This window comes from Scyliorhinus torazame, chromosome 8, assembly GCF_047496885.1.
Source record: "Scyliorhinus torazame isolate Kashiwa2021f chromosome 8, sScyTor2.1, whole genome shotgun sequence".
Taxonomy (NCBI): Eukaryota; Metazoa; Chordata; class Chondrichthyes; order Carcharhiniformes; family Scyliorhinidae; genus Scyliorhinus; species Scyliorhinus torazame.
This window is the reverse complement of record NC_092714.1, coordinates 137,354,911-137,376,027: the sequence shown is the minus strand read 5'-3', so window position 1 is coordinate 137,376,027 and position 21,117 is coordinate 137,354,911. Positions and strand designations below refer to the sequence as shown.

Below are 21,117 nucleotides of genomic sequence, written 5' to 3'. Positions count from 1 at the left end.
CTAACGTTGTAAATTAGTTGAAATTGAATCTCTCATTGTGGCCAACAGTTGCTTTATCTGTCCATGCACAGTCACTCCTTGCTGCTTCTCCATGTGTGATTTTATTTCCCAGCAGCTACCATACAGAAGTGGCCAAAATGTCTTTGCCTTTGTGAAGCTGCAAACTATTTTTAAAAAGCCAGCAATCCTGATGTGGCAGTGTGCCAGTTGAGTGACAGGAAGATCTTGGGCGACATTCTCCGACCCCCCGCCGGGTCGGAGAATCGCCGGGGGCTGGCGTGAATCCCGCCCCCGCCGGTTGCCGAAGTCTCTGGCACCAGAGATTCGGCGGGGGCGGGAATCGCGCCGCGCCGGTTGGCGGGCCCCCCCGCTCGATTCTCCGGCCCGGATGGGCCGAAGTCCCGCCGATAAATTGCCTGTCCCGCCGGCGTAAATTAAATCACCTACCTTACCGGCAGGACAAGGCGTGGGCGGGCTTCGGGGTCCTGGGGGGGGCGCGGGGCGATCTGGCCCCGGGAGGTGCCCCCACTGTGGCCTGGCCCGCGATCGGGGCCCACCGATCCGCGGGCGGGCCAGTGCCGTGGGGGCACTCTTTCCCTTCCGCCTCCGCCACGGTCTCCACCATGGCGGAGGCGGAAGAGACTCCCTCCACTGCGCATGCGCGGGAATGCTGTCAGCGGCCGCTGACAGCTCCCGCGCATGCGCCGCCCCTAGATGTCGTTTCCGTGCCAGCTGGCGGGGCACCAAAGGCCTTTTCCGCCAGCTGGCGGGGCGGAAATTCCTCCGGCGCGGGCCTAGCCCCTCAATGTTGGGGTTCGGCCCTCAAAGATGCGGAGCATTCCGCACCTTTGGGGCGGCGCGATGCCCGTCTGATTGGCGCCGTTTTGGGCGCCAGTCGGCGGACATCGCGCCGTTTCCGGAGAATTTCGCCCCAGATCTCAGACCTACAAAACAATGTGGGATGGAGTGTGAACCCCAAGCTACATCAAGAACCCTGCTTTGTGGCAATATCTTTTATTCACTTAGCAACTAAAAGCACATCATTATATATATTGTAAGAGATGACAGCAACAAAACATTTCTCAAAATGCTGCATTTGTTTAAAATTTAGTGTTTGTTTAATATTTGTACCAATCTTGGAAAAATGACTAAACCACCAATGATGTAAAACCAACTCCAATCTAAAAAGATAACCTGATTTCCTGCAGGAGAAAACACTGAGGCCATGGTTACTACTGTTTCTAGTATGTTCACACTGTGTTTGATATGTTTATTTTGTATCTATTCAAATGCAGAATCTTAGATAAACATTTTCCTGTGCCTCATAGAAAACATCTTGCTGTAATTTTATTTTAGTACTGTAGAACAGTAAAACCAGTGAGCTGTGAATTTGTATATATACAGTTTGTTTAAAGATACCACGCACTTTTGCAATTTTGCCATGCTGATTTTTAATTTGTGAAGTTATACGACTATTGAAATGTACAAGTATTTTTCAGAGGGACATAGTGTATTTTTGAAGTTTGAATCATGGTGCAACCTATTGGGACACTGGCATGCAGTGCCATGAAGTTGTAGAGTGCAACTTCTGCCCATAATGTTTCTAACTTCTATTTTCCATTTTAGGTTATCAAATGTACTAAGAGAGAGAACAGTATAAGGCATCATTGAAACCCAGTTTCAATCATGGTGACTGGATATAAAGTAGATTGGCAGTCACCTACCAACTATTACAAATGATGTATAGCATGGGCAGTGGAAAAAACAGAGCTATGATATGTGGTTGATTATGTTCAATAATTGACATTACATTGCTCAGAAAGTTGATTCAGAACTAAAACCCAAACAAAAGATAGGTCAGATAATCTTGACATTTTCTTTGGTTTGAAAGTGTTGTGAATGATGTTTGTCTTTCAAGGGAGAGATGCGAAAGCTTTCTTCCAGTGGGTGACAAGTTGTGAATATCGTGCTGTTCTGCATCTGTGAACAGGAATCACTAGTTTGTTTTAATTTTTTTTTAAAAATTCCAATTAAAGGCCAATTTAGCGTGGTCTATCCACCTACCTTACACATCTTTGGGTTGTGGGGGTGAGACCCATACAGACACTGGAAAAATGTGCAAACACCACACTGACAGTGACCCGGGGCCAGGATTGAACCCGGGTACTTGGCGCCATGAGGCAGCAGTGCCTTTGTGCCACCCGTTTGTTTCAATTTTTAATTCATTTGTGCAATATGGGCATCACTTACTGCCATCCTTGACGAGGTTAGCAGGAGCCTTGAATGGTAGCACTCTGTGATCTAGGTTCTGCCATAGTGCTATTGGGTAAAATTTTGAGTATGGGGAGGAGGCCAGCTGTCTATTGGCTCAATAGTTGAGGTGACAGGTGGCCGCACAAGAGATAGCCCAGGTTAAGGATGAGGGGAGTGGGCTGGTGATGACTCCGGACAAAATTAATGGTGCATTTGAGGCATTCTATTAGGGGCTGTATATGTCTGAGCACCTGGAGGAGGGACAGAGAGGGATACATTTTTTGGATGGACTGCACTTCCTGATGATGGAGAGGGTGAGGCGACAGGGCTAGAGGAGGTTACGGAGTGTATCAGTTCCATGCAATTGGGGAAGGCACCCCCAGATTGATGGTTTCCCGGTAGAATTTTACAAATTTGGCAGCATTACTCATGCCACATTTATTGGGGATGTTCAATGACTCTCTGTCATGGGGGTGCTGCCAGCCACGTTGGCGCAGGCATCGATATCCCTGATCCTGAAGAAGGGCAACGATCCTGTGGAGTGTGGGTCTTATAGGTCTATCTCTTTACTAAATACCGATGCAAAGGTTTAGCTAATATTCTGCTGAAGCATCTGGAGGGTTGTTTGCCAGAGGTGATTTCTGAGGACCAGACTGGATTTGTTAAGGGCCGACAGTTGTCGGCCAATATCAGGCCACACTTTGACTGGCCTGATATTGGCCATGGTCATGTCCCCATCTCGTGAGAAGGTGCCTGAAGTTATCTCCATGGATGCAGAGAAAGCTTTCAGTCAGGTGGAGTGAGGGAACCTCTTCGAGGTTCTTGGACCATTTGGATTTCGGCCAACGTTTATCTCCTGGATGAGACTCTTTTTTAATGCTCCCACTGCGAGTGTCCAGACTGACTCGGTAAGCTTGGTATTTCCAGCTGTACAAGGGCACGAGACAGGCATGCCTGGTGTTGCCTTTGTTGTTCGTGCTAGCATTGCTCATGGATCATCGAATGAGTGGAGAGTTATTGAGAGGGGATAAGGAAGACCTGTTGCTGTCTAGGGCCTCTGCATTGTTAAGGGACTTGGCAGAATTTCTGAGACTGGAGAAAATTAAATTTGCCTCCAGTTTTACTCCAGATGGAAGCCGTTCATCACTTTCTTCAAAGCTCTGTTTGTGGCCAGCAATTAGTGGGGTGGTGGGGAAATAAATTTATTTTTATATACAGTGTACTTGACATTAAATATTCCAATGATTCATTGCATCAGGTTGCAGATTATCATAAACACTGAACATTTTCACAGAATTGCTTTCAAACAAATCCAAAGCACAGATGCCAGGATTCCTGTCTTCCAACTTTATGGTTCTAAGTCTGAATCCCACATCATCCTGTCACCCTGGATTGCCTGACAATGAATGAGTTTGATCGATTCTTAGCCACACTATGTAGCATCTTATGATGAACTGACATTCCAACTTTGTGTGATGGAACAGTGACATGGCTGATCAGAATGGAGAAATACCTCAAAGCATCCATTTATACAAATAACAACAAAGACTCTGCTTGTTTCCTGCTGCTGAGTAAAGAAGAACTACATGGAGAAAACTTTCTCTCCCAGCTCGGTGGATTGGGAGTGTATTTATCATGGCATCACAATTAAAGGCAAAAAGCTGGATAGACCAGTGGATCTTTTCCGTGCAGCCAGTTTCACGTGTATGTTTTAAATTCCTTAATTCTATTGATAAGGCAGTAATAGTTTGATCATTTTACTTAGGTGCATGTGGTTTTTTTTTCAGATTTATAAAGGTCCAGAAACCACATTCCAAGTTTCAAACCTCCAGTTAAACTGTGAATATCGATTTCGAGTGTGTGCCATTCGCCAGTGCCAGGACACTCAAGGATTTCACGATCTGATGGGCCCTTATAGTGCTACTGTAATATTGTACTCTCAGAGGAATGAAACACCAGCCAACAACAGCAAAGACACAACAGAAGTCACAAAGTCAACACAGACATTAAGTGATGAGCAGTGTGCTGCCCTCATCCTTGCATTGTTTGCTGTAGTCTCCATTTTGATTGCTTTCATTGTTCAATACTTTGTTATCAAATAAGAAAAGTTTCATATTTCAATGTCTCTCTGCCAAGTATTACTTGTGTTGTAATATCAAATTATTGTGGTTAATTATGCTTTTAAACTGATGGTGATATCCAGTCATGCATAGGGGCCCTTTGCCAACATCTCGGCTATTGTTGCTTCCCTTAATTCATGCTTGTTACTGGAAAGGCTAACCGTGTATAGAATGCATTCCATCAGCGATGTGTTGATATACCAACAGTTTTGTACCAGAAGTGACATCTCGATAAGTCCAGTGGCACTTTGCAAACAACCCCTTTAAGCAGCTTTTATGAGTGTTGAAATGGCATGTGTAAAATTAAAGCATTGTATCAGAGCTTGAAAAAGCTTTACAGTGAGGGATCATGGAAGGAAGAGAAAATTGGTGCACCTTAGTGCAGTTTATTAAATATACTGCAATAATAAAAATTGGGGGTATTAAATTCTGTGTAGCAAGTCAGGTAAAATGCGTAACAGTTGCAAGTAGTGAACCCAAACTGTGAAACTTTGAATCTTTAGTAGTTGTGCAATTCCTACCTCTTCTAAAAATGTAGCCTAAAAATCGAAGAGGGCCACTTTGTACTAAATTGCCAGTAAGCATGACAGAATATGATTGTGTGGATAAAAATGTAATACAGTTGAATATTGCAGTGCCAGGGTCTTTCTAGCACTGAAACAAACTAAAATGTTTGCAAACTTACATAATTAATGCAATGCTGTCCCCCACACGAGTTGTTATGGATCTTTTTATTCACTGCTTCACAGATTGTATCTCAGGCACTTTAATTTTAGCAGCTTTTTATAAGCAAAGAAATGCTTCACATTTGAAAATCACTATTAAGAATTCAGCTAAATGCATATCAAATTTAACAATTATTTCACAGGCCTATATGAGGTAAAACCTAATCCAGAAGTGTGCACCACTGATGCATTTATAAAAAGAACACTAATAGCACCAAACATCTCAAGGACATCAAAGCTTTGTTTCGCAAGTGACACCAGAAAGAAAATAGTGGCTATACTGCATTGTCGATTTATATTTGAAAGAATTCCAGACGCTGGTTTGAGTACTTTGCAGTTGTTGTGCGCCACAATTGTCTTCTGGAGCGGTGCACCATTGGATGGGGCCTGTTGTTGATCTTATAATTATGCTTGTTAGTACCTTAAAAACGTTCCTCTTAATTGCACATTACATCTGAATCGATTCTGTTGATATTCACTAGATATGTTAGAATGTCACTTGCCCATCAATTATTATTTTACTCATTACAATTCATTCTATTTTATTATGCTGAAATTGGTCTCTTATTTATTACGATTATAGTCATAAGATGCTAGTTTACTAACACTTTTCATAGTTTATATTGTCAGTTACGTTGTGCTGCAAATCACTTTGTTTTTCTTATGTGCCACTTTATTTGAAGGAGGGAATGGGTAATATAAAAGTTTGATAATTAAACGCATACTCTGTTCAAAGGGAACTTATTTGCTTTGTAAAGGATGTTTACATTTCCCTCATTCTTTTTAAGTTGAGTAATGTGTGAGCAATGTGTTGCACTTCAATGTTAGCAAGTATCACCCAAAGAAAGTGTACTGTACATCTCAGTTTGGATGATTGCAAACACTGAGTGTTTTCTGACTGATTCTTTCCCCTGCCAAAACAGCTAAAATGTTTATGGTTTTGTTTTTTTCTTTAAACAGATCTGTTTGGCAACCAGCGAAAAACTGAAACAAATTGGCAGAGGCACCATTTGTCTTTCTAAGCTTCCTTTGGCTATATTTTAGTCAAAAATCAAATGTCCTTAACATATAATCCCTTTAAAACTACAGCCTTAATTGCAGTTCTGAACTTTGCTGAAATGATTTGCTTCAGTGGGATTCTTTTTCAATAGACCCACACACAACCTAATATGATAGGTGATTTCTGCCATACCACTATCTTTTTTAAATATGTGAAGTGTATTGGCCAACTGGATTCTGTAAAAGAATGTATGCATCTTTGATTTTTGATGGCACAATTTCATTGCCAGTGTGGGCTCAATTTTAAAATGGTCTCCTGAATTTGTTGTTGAAAAGCTGGAAGAATTTATTTTGACAGTCAAAATTCAAATCCATTCCTATTTTTGATAGTTGCATATGATCAGTCATTTATAAACGGAATTGTATTTTCCATAGCCTCTCATTGCAGTTTTCTGTATTGAGGGGCAATGGTTTTAAATGTAACTAAGCTTCACAGTTACCTCATTGATTGTACATTCCAAAAACTATTGAAACTTTTGGAACCATTCCAAATATACAACATATCACTTGTATTTTGTCAGACTTAGTACTGATGATGTAAAGCTGACATAACATGTTTAAATCTTAAATATGTATCTTTAAATCCAAACTGTAACGCAATAGTTAATACATAAAACAAAATCCATGCACAATAAAAAATGCATGATTCTTTGCACTGTCTGCTGTTTCTTTGGTAAGCTGACCATTGACCTAGGAATTAAAGGCGTCAACTTGATTTCATTAAGCTCTTGTTTAATTTTAAGCTGCTCAATTGCAGGAATTGAGCTGGATGTCCACCGTTGTTCACATCCTGCTAGCTCTCCCTGAAGGGTTGAGGCTTTCAAAATATTTTTTTACAAATAGTTCCAAGAATAGGGGGCCAAAATGTCTTTGCCTTTGTGAAGCTGCAAACTTTTTTTAAAAAGCCAGCAATCCTGATGTGGCAGTGTGCCAGTTGAGTGACATGAAGATCTTGGGCGACATTCTCCGACCCCCCGCCGGGTCGGAGAATCACCGGGGGCTGGCGTGAACCCACCCCCGCCGGTTGCCGAATTCTCTGGCACCGGATATTCGGCGGGGAATCGCGCCGCGCCGGTTGGCGGCCCCCCCGCGATTCTCCGGCCCGAATGGGCTGAAGTCCCGCTGCTAAAATGCCTGTCCCGCCGGCGTAGATTAAACCACCTACCTTACCGGCGGGACAAGGCAACGCGGGCGGGCTCCGGGGTCCTGGGGGGGCCGCGGGGCGATCTGGCCCCGGGGGGTGCCCCCACGGTGGCCTGGCCCGCGATCGGGGCCCACCGATCTGCGGGCGGGCCTGTGCCGTGGGGGCACTCTTTTCCTTCCTCCTTCGCCACGGTCTCCACCATGGCAGAGGCGGAAGAGACTCCCTCCACTGCGCATGCGCGGGAATGCCGTCAGCGGCCGCTAACGCTCCCGCGCATGCGCCGCCCGGAGATGTCATTTCCGCGCCAGCTGGCGGGCCACCAAAGGCCTTTTCCGCCAGCTGGCGGGGCGGAAATTCATCCGGCACGGGCCTAGCCCCTTAAGGTTGGGGCTCGGCCCCCCAAGATGCGGAGCATTCCGCACCTCTGGGGCGGCACGATGCCCGACTGATTTGCACCGTTTTGGGCGCCAGTCGGCGGAAATCGCGCCGATACCGGAGAATTTCGCCCAATAAGTGTAAAAGCCTGGGGACAGTTGCAGTTTTTTAGGTGGCACTAAGGCCTTTCAAATCAAGCTCTTGTTGGTTTTCCCTTAATTAAAGGTGTTGTATCCCTAGGTTCTATTCCGTATCCCTAGGTTCTATTACCATTATCCGAAGAAGGAAATGGTCAGGAAAACAATGTTACCCTATTCACTACTTCTGAGATAAGTGGTCAGAATACTAATCCTGATGCTGCATCAGTATCGATTACAGTGTGAGGGAGGTATCGTCAAACAAATATGCCTGTCCTCATGTTCAAATGCACAATTCTATTACGTTCTATAGACAACATGAATTGTTTATCATAAAATTCATATTTCCATATAAACAGTAATATTTTCTTGATCAATTGGAAAGTTCTAATCTGAAGGTTTTTTTAGATTAGATACCTTATTGGGTTGACAAACTAAAGAATGGATTGCTTCAGATGAGGTAATGAAAGGATTTCATTCCATTTATTTTGTACTCCCTGAAAGGATGAGAGGATTTTACTTCACTCTGGATTTAACCAATCAAACAAGCTTGTGAAAGGGGGATGGCAATCAGATGCCCACAATCAAAACCTCAAAAATCTGTCCATTAATATTACCAGAACTTCTAAGATGAAAGTACTTAAGGTTCAGGGAGTTGCATCTGAAATGTTCTCTTAATTCTGAGATAAAAACTCTGGGTGTTTGTCAAATGTTTAATTGCATGTTTTATAATGCTGTGAAGTGTTTTTGTGTCTGTTATTGTAAAGTTTCTTGTTCATTAGTGCTCCACCTCTACAGTCTTGGCAAATCCTGGCCCCTCTTGAGAAATTTAGGATTCTGGTATATTTGATAGGGATGTACTCAAACTTTTCACAGTATCAATCCTAGATAATATTTAATGTCTGTGAGATTTCTCCCACTGCATAGTATCTTTGGGCCATTCAACAATGAGTTTTCATTTCAACTAAAGGCTGAAAATATTTTTCATTCGCAAGATGTAGTCGCTGGTTAAGCCAGAATTATTTAACCATCCCTAATTGCCCTCGAGAAGGTTGTGGTGAACTGCCTTCTTGAACTAATGCAGTCTATGTGGTGTAGGTACACAATGCTGTTAGGAAGGGAATTCCAGGATTCTGACCTGATGGAAGTGAAGGAATGGTGGTATAGTTCCAAGTCAGGAACTTGGAGGCAACCTTGCAGGTGGGTGATTGTCATATTATAATATTATGATACTGGGCTTGATTATTGTACAAAGCACCAGTCGCAAGGGGTTGAGTAAACATGTTGTGGGTTCATTTATTAAGACTAAGCACATGCTATTCTAAATAGTGCCAGGAATGTGGGACGTTTACAAGATTAACAGTGAATATGAGATGAAAATAAAATAACAGACAAGCAACAAGACTAGCAGACATCTAGAGTAATAATGAGATTTGGGCACTTTACCCAGTAACAAGATTAGTAGGTGTCTAGAGGCATTGAAGTATGAATGGACATATTGGGAACATTGTTTATCAGAGATCAGAGTGGTTATACAAATGATCATTTCTAAAGGCAAAGATTTTGAGCGAGGTGGACAGCAGAATCCACAGAGGGGAATATTAAAGAGACTGATCAGTATAATTGCTAGCACCTTCACTGGGGAAGGTAGTGAGTCCTCCATCCAACAGCCAGACAGGTTAATTTCATCTATAATCCGAGCCATAGAGGTGTGTTCCAGTTAACATTTAGAGCCACAGCAGATTGCAGATATTCTCTTCTAAAAGATGCAGTTTTGTGCCTTCGCTGAACCAGTAAGATATGTTTTCCCAGATCTGGTCACCTAAACGGTATTGTGTGGTAACTAGTAACTGGATTTGACCTACAGAATCACTAAAATTGGACATTGGTTGGGAAGAGGCATGCCTCCAGTGAGGTCAGGGTATGTGGGTATATTTTGGGAACAAGAAGTAACTTCAGATAAAAAGGTGTATTTATTCATACACAAATGTCATAGTGTACATTAGTCTTTTGTCATGTTTTTTCTTTTACTTTAATAAATATTCTTTATTAATTGTTTACACAATGACTGGGCGGGTTCCTCACTGGGTTGTGCATAGTTCTCACATTAATCCAAACAAACGTACACCACTAAGCACCAGTGTTTCAAGTTGTCCTTCAGGGTTTAGAGACACTTGGGAACATTAGTGGGGTTCTTAATAGGTATAAAGCTTAAAGGCAGAGCTTGTATGTGCTCTACTCAAAGAGAAAGTGAAACTAAGACTGGGTCACATAACACATTTCCTTTCTAGGGATGTCATGCTGATATCTCTTCAATGCACATTATAAGTGGTGTTACCATGCATCTGCTGCTCTTGACCTTCCAGATAACAGAGGTCACAGGTTTGGAAGCTGCTGTTAAAGAAGCCTTGGTGAGTTGCTGCAGTGCGTCTTGCAAACGGTACACACTGCTGCCACGGTATATCTGTGAGATGGAGGGAATGTTTAAGGTGGTAGATCGAGTGCCAATCAAGTGGACTGCTTAGTCCTGCTTGGTGTTGAACTTCTTGAGTGTTGTTAGAGCTGCATTCATCAAGGAAAGTGGAGAGTATTCCATTACACTCCTGACTTGAGCCTTGTAGATGGTTGACAGGCTTTGGGGACTCAGGTGGTGAGTTACATCGCCACAGAACACTTAGCCCCTGATCTGCTCTTGTAACCAGTTTTTATGTGGCGAGTCCAGTTCAGTTTATAGTCGACAACCCTAGGATGTTGGTAGTGGAGGGGATTCGGTAATGGTATTGCCATTGGATGTCATGAGGAGGTGGTTAGATTCTCTCATATTGGAGATGGTCATTGCCTGGCACTTGTGTGGTTCAAATGTTATTTGCTGCTTACAATCCAAGTCTGAATGGTGTCCAGGTCTTGCTACATTTGGACATGGACTACTTCAGTATCTGAGGGGTTGCCAGTGGTGAAGATTGTGCGAATGTGCCCACTTCTGACCTTATGATGGAGAGAAGCAGCTGAAAGTGGTTGGTCCTCTGAAACTACCCTGAGGAATTACTGCAGTGATGTCCTCGTGCTCAGATGATTGATCTCCAGCAACTATAACCATCTTCCTTTGTGCCAGGTATGACTCCCACAGGTGGAAAATTTTCCCTTGATTCCCATTTAATTCAGTTTTCCTCGGGCTTCCTAATGCCACAGGCTGTCAGATGCTGCCTTGATGTCAAGATTTTCATTCCCACCGCCCCTGTGGAGTACTGCTTTTTTATCCATGTTTAGACCAAGGCTTTACTGTAGTCAGGAATTTGGTGGCCTTGGCGGAACCCAAACTCCGTGTCAGTGAGCAGGTCATTGCTGAGTAATGCGACCTTCACAAATGAATCTTTGCCAATGCCCAGAAGTTTCACAATCAACGACAGCCAATTGAGAATGGTGGTGGACAGCAGGCAATAGACAGGAGGAAGTGGCTTCATGAATATTTCCACCTGCAACCACCGTGGAGTCCATCTTGACACGTCTGAAGTGTTTGCAAGCATCTTCAACCAAAAGTGTCGAGTGAATGATCTTCTATGAATGATCCAGACATGCCATTATTATTAATGCGGGTAACCAATCAGTTTGGTTCATGCCACTTGCGAAGAAGCAACTGCATGCATGTATTACAGAAAAATCTCATGCGCCATGTGAGTCATATTCTGGATGGTATCCTAGAGGCTGGCATTGGTTGCTTCATTATTGGAAGAGTTGTGAATAGTGTTGAACACTGTGGAATCATCAGAGAACCACCTCATTCTTCACCTTATAAAGGGAATCTTATTACAGAAACAGTTAATGTGGATGGCTAAGAACTGAAGATCTTTGCACCAGAGCTGGCAGTTCCCCTCGCCAAGCTGTTCCAGTACAGCTGTGATCTCACCAAAAAAAGCAGGATAAATCTAACATAACCAACTATTAATGTCAACCTCCTAATCTTCAGTGAAGTAAAGGGAAAAGTCATCGGTAGTGCCATCCAGAGGGCGGCACAGTGGTTAGCACTACAGCCTCACGGTGCCGAGGTCCCACGTTCGATCCCGGCTCTGGGTCACTGTCCATGTGGAGTTTGCACATTCTCTGTGTTTGTGTGGGTTTCGACCCCACAACCCAAAGATGTGCAGGGAAGATGGAATGGTAATGTTAAATTGCCCCTTAATTCGAAAAAATGAATTGGGTACTCAAATTTTTTATTTTTTTTAAAGTAGTGACAGCCAGTGTTATCCATACATCACTAAATTGCTAAATATAGTTTGCATTGTGCAGACCACTCGGCTCTGGACTTAGCACAGCCTCATTGCTGACATGGTCACAAGTGGAGAGTATCTACTTAGACGATGATCTCACCAAGGACATTTAACAAAACTGAAGACCGAGGACAGGGGTTGTTGGACATCCTAGAGAGTTGTATGTTGGAGAATTAAAGGTTAATAAAACCTTGTATCTTTGAGCAACAGACTTTTCAATATGAATATGGATGATTTTGAAGTGTTATGGAAATGAAGTAGAGCTTGTCATCTGCTCTTAGACAGTTGTATTGAAAGACTGTGGAAAGGGAAATAAATAACGATAATGGCATCAGCCTCGGGTGCTTAAGATGTGACTAGGGGTACATAGGTGGAGGGTCCCATTAACTAGGAGTACATTTTTAAAATTATTTTATTAGATGTCATTGACCAGCATTTATTTCCCATCCCCAGTTGCCCTTCAGAAGGTGGTGGTGGGTTGCCTTGAACCGCTGCAGTCCTTGAGATGTAGGTACACCCACTGTGCTATTAGGGAGGGAGTTCCAGGATGTTGCCCCAGTGACAGTGAAGGAACAGTGAGACATGATCTATTTCCAAGGCAGAGTGGTGAGTGATTTGTAGGGGAACCTCCAGGTGGTGGGGTTCCCAGCTATCTGCTGCTCTTGTCCTTCGAGATGGTGACTGTCGTGGGTTTGGAAGGTGCTGCCTAAGGAACCTTGGTAAGTTACTGCAGTGCATCTTGTAGACAGTACACATGGCTGCCACTGTTCATCAGTGATGGAGGGTTTAAATGTTTGTGGAAGGGGAGCAATCAAGCGGGCTGCTTTGTCCTGGATGGTATCGAGCTTATTGAGTGTTGTTGGAGCTGCACTCATCCAGGCAAGTGGAGAGCATTCCATTACACTCCTGGCTGTGCCTTGTAGATGGTAGCCAGGTTTTGGGGGGGTCAAGAGATGAGTTACTTGCCATAGGATTCCTAGACTTTGATCTGACCTGGTAGCCACAGTATTAATGTGGCTATTCCAGTTCAATATCTGATGAATGGTAACTTCCAGGATGTTGATTGTGGGGGATTCAGTGATGGTAGTGCCATTGAATGTCAATGGGCAGTGGTTAGATCCTCTCTTGTAGGAGATGGTCATTGCCTGGCACTTGTGTGGCATGAATGTAATTTGCCACTTGTCAACTCAAGCCTGAATATTGTCCAGGTCTTGCTGCATTTGGACATGAACTGCTTCATTATCTGCGGAGTTGCGAATGGTGCTGAACATTGTGCAGTCCTGTGCAAATAACCCCACTTCTGACCTTATGATGGAAGAGAGGTCATTGATGAAGCAGCGGAAGATGAAGGATTCCATTAACTAAGGGTACATAGGTGGAGGGTTCCATTAACTATAAGCATAGAAAGATGATGGTTAATAAAACCTGTCCTTCAAAGATTGCTAAAATCAGTTCTGGAGGTTTTGTTTAAAGGATGTAACTTTGCGGTTTAAAAAAATACAATGTTCAAAGTATTTGGGAACAGATAAGTCATAAGGTCTTATCATTTGGGCAAAATGTGACATATAAAAGAGCAATGTTTTTATTAGTCCTTCAAGGATATTGACAGATACAGAAATCAAAAAGCTGGTCTCCTATAAAATTGGTCTGATCATTATGCTGTACATCAAAGTGTTAATAATTGGGGAAAATAAGATTTTAAAATGAAATTTGGATAAAATAAAAAGGGAGTTAATAAGGGCAGCTGTCTGAAGAGATTTTAATATGTGAATTAGTATATCAGTGAGAAAAGCAATGGTTTATCTATGTGACAAGAAGAGGTAACTTCAAAGTGGAGAGATGAGGAAATTGACACATATATGCTAAAAACCAGATCCACAGAGTAGGTAACATCAAAGGGAAAGAGTGATATATCCATAGCACACTAACTGTTGAAAAAAACAGAGTAGCAGCTGCCATCACAACCACATCTAGCTGCAGAAACAGTCTCCCGAAAACAAGTTATTATTAAACAAGCAGCCAGTTAAGATCCAAAACTCGAATCGAGAACATTTTGCTTTCTCTGAAACTGAAGACAGACCAACTAACCTGTTTTCAGTAAGCATCTGCTGGATTTAGTTCATAGAGTTATATAATATTGGATGTTATTTTGGAGCTTTAGTGACCACAGACGAGTTTGAGGCAAGTGGATAAAGATAAACTTTTTTTATTTTTTAAAATAAATTTAGAGTACCCAATTCTTTTTTCCTATTCAGGGGCAATTTAACATGGCCAATGCACCTAGCCTGCACATCTTTGGGAGAATGAAGAGAAACTAGCTTTATTGCAATGTAATAATATATACTATACTCTTCAATTCCCAGCCGGGACTGAGGTGTTGGTTCCACATCTGGCCAACTTTTAGATCAACATCTATTACCTTGTGCATGGGCTCCCCGCCCCTCATATTTAGGGGTGGCACAGCGGCCTTGTTGCCTCAGCTCCAGGGATTCGGGTTCAATTCCAGCCTTGGGTGACTGGAGTTTGCACTTTCTCCCCATGTCTGCGTGGGTTTCCTCCGGGTGCTCGGTTTCCTCCACAGTCCAAAGATGCGTAGGTTACGTGAATTGGCCAAGCTAAACTGTCCCTTAGTGTCTAAAATGTTGGGTGGGGTTACGGGGATGGGGTGGAGGCATGGGCTTAAGTAGGGTGCTCTTTCCAAGGGCTGGTGCAGACTGGTTGGGCCGAATGGCCTCCTTCTGCACTGTAGGGATTCTACGTACTCAATGAGGCTCACGGGGAGACTAATTGCTCCAACCCTGTAGGTCTTGTGTGGGTTATAACCGGAATTGAACCAACAATATCAAATGCTGTGACTATAGAAATTAAGCTCACCTCCTGACACCTTAAAACCTCTCCATCTTTTACAAGGCTTAAATCAGGAATACACGCCACTTCATTGGAAGCAGGTGGATATTTGAAGTTAAACTCGATGCAGGCCTGATCATCTTCCATGATTAGTACTCTATCATCAGATCTAATAGCTACCGCTTCCATTAAATGTTGTGGACGGAGTAGATACTATTTCTTAGATAACACTGCAGTAATTCAGAGAACCTCTCCCTGTTATTATCATCTTTTTGGGACCACCCTAACCAGATAAACAGTAGCGATTAATCTTTATTGTCACAAGTAGGCTTACATTAACATTGCAATGAAGTCATTGTGAAAAGCCCCTAGTCGCCACATTCCAGCACCTGTTCGGGTACACAGAGGGAGAATTCAGAATGTCCAAATTACCTAATAGCACGTCTTTCAGGACTTGTGGGAAGAAACCCACGCAGACTTGGGGAGAATGTTCAAACTCTGTACAGACAGTGATTCAAGCCGGGAATCGAATCTGGGACCCTGGCACTGTGAAGCCATAGTGCTGTCGTGCTGCCCATTTGAGGAGAAGGTTCAACGGCAACAACTGGGCAACAGAAAATTGCTATCCATGTGGTCTTACCAGAATTGCCAAAATCCGAAAAACAAATAAAAAAATACAAATAATGCAAGCATTTGTGATAATTGGTTTATTTATCACTGCTGCCTTTTCCACCAGCGACATACCTCTAGAGCTTTGGGCTAATTGGCTTAAATATAAATTAATACAAGGATATTTGGTTCAACGGGTATTCAAATGGAAGGTGAATGATACAGTTCATGGATGAAGAACAATTCTATTTTATGTCCTCTGTCAAGAAGAGTTTCAAATTCGTCCAGAGTCACCATTAAGCCATGACATTACTATGTTTATTTAATAATTTGCTGGAAAAGTTAAGTGTCCGATGACTGGTGGATAGCTTACATAATTCCTATATTTAAGAAAGGGCAGAACGTGCCCAGGGAATTATAGACCGGTCTGCTTAACATCAGTGATAGGAAAAATAATATAATGCTGACGAAAGGGGAGAATAGAAAAGAAACAAATAATAATGAATAGAATTAATTTCAAAAGAGAAAATCTTTATCAACCAACATAGTTGATTTTTTTGAAGAGTAAAAGTCCCAATAATAATTCACTAGATGTAATTTCTCTGGTGGTTCAAAAGACCTTTGATAATATACCCTATAGTTGACTAATGAATAAAATCAGAGAATGTGTAGTCGGGACAAGTGACAGAATGGATTGTTCGCTGGATTCAAGACAGAAAACAGAGAGTGGGGATAAAGGATAGTCATTCAGAGTGGAAAAAGGTGGAACGTGTGGTCACAATTTATATTAACAATTAGGACTTTGAAATCAAAACCCAATTTTCAAATTTGCGGATGATGCCCATTGGGGGAGTGGGCAGTATTGTGCTGGGGAGGGCTGTAACAAGGGGGATATTAATAAACTTACAGAATGGGCAAATAACTTGCAAATGAAGATCAATACAGATGAATGTAAGGTAGGAAGAATAAGGAGGTCACTTGAAAGGAACAGTTTGGGAGAGGCTAGATTCTCTGTTTCTGAGACTAAGTGAAGACGCCAGCGGAGCATGTGTGGACCTTTATACCGTTAATGGACTAGCACTGGCGCCATGTGAAACATAAATCAATTCCACTAAAAACGGCGTCGGATTCATCGGGTTCGTGATTGGCACTCAGGAGGCTGACAAGCCGCAGCCGCACAAAAACGATCCATTCCCCCACACACACCGTCCCAGTCAACAAGATGGCTGGAAGGAGAGCAGTGCCACGGTTCAGGGACACTGAGATGATCATCCTCATGGACATCATGGAGGAGAGGCGGATGACCCCAGAGCCTGGCCCGGGAGAAAAGCCACGAGGTGCCGCTGTTCGCCGTGCCTGGGCACACGTGGCAGAGGCAGTTAGCGCCGTGGCAACGTCGTCCGGACCGGTATCCAGTGCAGGAAAAATCTGCACAACCTCATCAGGGCGGCCAGGCTGAGGCAGGTGCTCCGTGCCCCTGGCACTTACTCCGCCCCCCACACACCCGTAACCTGGCCCCTCACCCTGCCCCACATGCCAGCACCCATGCCAGCTGCCATGGCGGGGTGACCTGGCCTCTGAGGCCACAAGCTACCCACCCCCCTGGGTTGCATACGTCGGACCGTCTAGCCCACCCCCACCAGGAGAAGACACGCATGACCGCCAGGAGCGGGAGAAGACTGGAGGGGGACCAACAGACCTGTGGCCCTTCACGTGCCTGAGCAGAGGGCCCTGAATGGGGCCGACCGGTGGGAGGGGGGGGGAGCATGTCTAGTACCCCTTTCAGTTTGTGTAGAACAGCCTGTTATCTGCAGGTGCTCGTAGGGAGCCACCGTCATCAAAGTCCCATCAATCACAGCCTGGAACCGTATATCATGCCGATGGCGGCGAACCCCACTGCTTTGGCATCCTGGTGGGCATTGAAATGGTTGTATTGATCCGCCTGGACATATAGGGCCTCTGTGATGGCACGGATGGACCTGTGCACCGAGCTCTGTGAGATCCTGGACAGGTCCCTACTCGCCGCCTGGAAGGACCCTCTGGTGTAGAGGTTCAGGTCACCTTAGCGGTCACCAGGAGCGGTGTCCTACCCTATACCGTTGGCTGGCACTGCCCTCGCTGGGAGCTACGGTGGGTGGCGGCCGGTTGGGCGGGGAGTTTGGAGCAGGGGGGGACAGTGTGGTGAGGGGGGGTGGGGGGTGCGGGGTTGGGCGCATCCATACAGCCGGTGTCACTGTGTAGAACCAGGGGCCGAGGTGGGTGGTCAGTGGCTGCGCAGCAAGGTGCCCACCGTGGTGGCGGTTGGTACCTGGGCACCGCCGCAGTTCCGTCGGGGATCACCCCGGCCGCTCGCCATGTTCCCCCCCTCCCCCAGCCCTGGCAACGGCCCCCCAGCCTTGCCAACAAGGCCAGTGTCCGGGCCGGCAGCCCCAGTCGTTCCTCTCCATGTTCTATCTCTTCTCCCTCTCTCTCAGCAGCCACCACACCAGGTTCACGATTTTTTAAATCACAAATGAAACGCACCATCAGGAACTTGGCCCGTTGGAGGCGGAGAATCTCAGAGGACCCGGAGAATACTGGGTCAGGCCCACTAATTATATGCAAACGAAGTTTAAATGGCGTGCGGTGCCTGGCGCATGTACGCCATTTTTGGGGTGCCGGAGAATCGTGAGTTGGCGTCAAACTGGCGCCTACCGCAATTTTGGCATCAGAGGCTATTCTCTGCCCAATTGTGTTTCCCGATTTCGGCGTAGACCGAAGGAAAATCCCGCCCAAGACCTCAGACTCCAAATGCATCAGTTGCTCAAAATTGTGGCACAAGTTTGCAAATCTATAAATAAAGCAAACCAGGCTTTATTGCTGGAGGGAGAGAAGTGGAAAAGCAGGGAAGTTATGTTAAAATGTATCAAACCTTGGTTATACTAAGCTTAGAGTTTTAGTTGCCATATAGTACAAAGGATGTGGTTAAAAGGACGTGAAGACAATGGCAAGAGTGTAGATTATACCAGAAATGCTTGTTAGATCAGGAAAAAATGAACAGTCTGTGTCTCTTTTCTCATGAATAAAGACTGAGGGGTAACCTGATAGACATCTTTAAAATTATGAAAGGTTTTGACAAGGTAGATCCAGTTTCCAGTCATGGAGAAATTCAAAATTTGAAGCAATCAATATAAGATTTCCCAAAGAGTGGTGAGAATGTGGAACTCACTATCATACGAAGTAGTTGAGACAACTTGTATCATTTAAGGGGTGTGGTTGTGTAGAGGTATTACGGTACCTGGTAATGCTGGAACACCATTGGTAGATATTGTATGTTTCCTATTGGTCAAGCTGTATGGTAGCTCTGCCCTGCAAGGCGGGGTATAAGAGCCCCTGCCGCCCCAGCAGCCTTCTTTCTGTATCTGAGCTGCTGGGGGAAACATTTAGCTTATTAAAGCCTTCAGTTGGACTACAACCTCGCTTCAGTGGTCATTGATCGTGCATCAATTTAATAAGCTAGATTTAAAAGGATGGAGCTACGAATCAAGCCGGAGTATCTGCAACTCAGCCCCCACGCGGCGAACTCAGCGGCAACCTTCAAGCACTGGCTGGCGTGTTTTAAAGGATATCTCGGAACGACCGAAAACACACCCACGGGAGAACAGAAATTGCAAGTCCTGCACTCGAGGGTGAGCCCGGAAATTTACACCCTCATCGAGGATGCGGACAACTTCGATGCAGCAATGGAGCTGCTAAAAGGACATTATATTCGCCTGGTAAACCAGGTCTACGCCCGACATCTACTAGCAACGAGGCGACAAATCCCTGGGGAATCGCTGTAAGAATTCTACCATGCGCTCCTGGTGTTGGGGAGAAACTGCAGCTGCCCGCAAGTTTCAGCGAGTGACCACACAGAACTCTTGATCCAGGATGCTTTCGTGGCAGGTATGCTGTCCTCCCAAATCCGCCAGCGATTGCTGGAAAAAGACACCCTAGGCCTCAAGGAGGAACGGGATGTGGCCTCCCGAAACGCCCGCGCTTACGTTCCCGACCGCGCGGCAGCCCCCTGGGCAGCGTGGAACCCCTCCACAGCCGACCCCGAGACATCTCCCATCCCCCCACAAGCTAGTGCTGAAAGGCTGCCTGGCAACCCCAGGGGGCCCCGCTGCTACTTTTGCGGGCAGGCCAAGCACCCCCGGCAGCGCTGCCCGGCCCGCGCATCCACCAGCAAGGGATGCGGTAAAAAGGGCCACTTCGTGGTGGTATGCCAGGCCCATGCGGTCGCCGCAGTGTAGCCACCTGAGTTGGCCACTTCCCGACTTAAAATGGAGAACCGCAAAGGCTGAAGAGAAATTCAGCCAACACAGGCAAAGACTAGCAAATACAGAAATCATGTATATTGGAACCTGCAAACAACCAGACAGCACCAAAACCAGCAGCCATCTGCATAGTAATGTAGCAGCCATCTACAAAGTAATGTGCGATCCCCAGGCACAATGGCAACAGTTAAGGTAAACAAAGCCAAGCCAGACTCCTCGGCGCCAGCAGGAGCCAAGACAAAGGAAGGCCAACGAACATTTAGGGACCGCCTAGCGATCAGGGCACCGCTGCAGCATTGGAGAAATCGATCCAAGTGATCAGAAAGTAGTCCAATCATTTGGAACCAGGCACGGGATCTGCCCCGAAGGGCAGGAAGCCCCTGGGGACTATAAAGTAAAGCCCCCAAGTTCAAATCGTCCTTCTTGGCAGGGTCACTCAGCAGCGAATCAACCCTTGAGAGTGAACTGCCCAAGATGCCTCCAAGCAAGTAAGTCTCAAGTCAACGCTCGCTGCGAGATAGGCGCTCCTAGCTACCAGTCCATGCCAGCTTTTGAATCCCGCAGACTCAAGACCTGAATGAAAGGCCATTTGTTCCCCTGACTTGGTGGGCCAGTCCAAAGCTAAGTATAGGCCTGTTAGTTATAGAAATAGCCTAGAAAGTAGAGTTTATGCATGAGTAGCGATTTACTGTGTATAATAAATGTGTTCTGATTTGAATCTTACTAATTGGTGTGTTGAGTTATTGATCATTACTTGAACTTGAACCTCGTGGCGGTATCATAAAGATACCTGCCGACTCTAGAGCAAAGGTTATAAAACAGAGCCAATTGAACCAACCAAAAGTTAGCAACATATTACTGCCGACATTCTGACGGGACCCAATCTAGAAGTGGCTTAACCACTCCGGGCGAACCCAAAATTTGAATTAGGAATCCAATTGGGAACAGAAAAACCACAAGTGTTCAAGCAGTTCTGATCAATCCTCATAATTCGGAAGTGTGTTAATGCATGCGTAACTAACAGGGCGATAAGGTAAACTGATAGATTTTTTGTTGCAACAAAACTGTCGGGAGTTTGCATTCCGGAAAATAGCGAAAGCCTTACCCGTAATTACAGCACCGCCTTAATACCCCTTGTTCCAAATTTTAAGAGAAGTATTCAGAGAGGAAAGATGGCAATGCAGGCAATGCAATGCCTCATCAACCCCAAAGAATTCGTGGTCGCAGCGACCAGCAGTAGAGTAGGACAGTGTCCCGTTTGGGAAGAGGAAATCAGAAAGTACCT

General features: G+C 44.8%; 1 protein-coding gene across 5 annotated transcripts in view; it reads left to right on the top strand.

The window, feature by feature from the left end:
- fndc3a (fibronectin type III domain containing 3A) overlaps positions 1–6,809 on the top strand; it is a 406,018-nt gene extending 399,209 nt beyond the window's left edge. For all 5 annotated transcript variants that reach the window (XM_072514248.1, XM_072514250.1, XM_072514247.1 and 2 more), the window contains one exon: positions 4,041–6,809. In XM_072514248.1, coding sequence (XP_072370349.1) covers positions 4,041–4,355 — 315 coding nt within the window. In that variant the 3' untranslated portion in view covers positions 4,356–6,809. The remainder of the gene's footprint in view (positions 1–4,040) is intronic.
- The last annotated feature ends 14,308 nt before the right edge of the window (positions 6,810–21,117 follow it).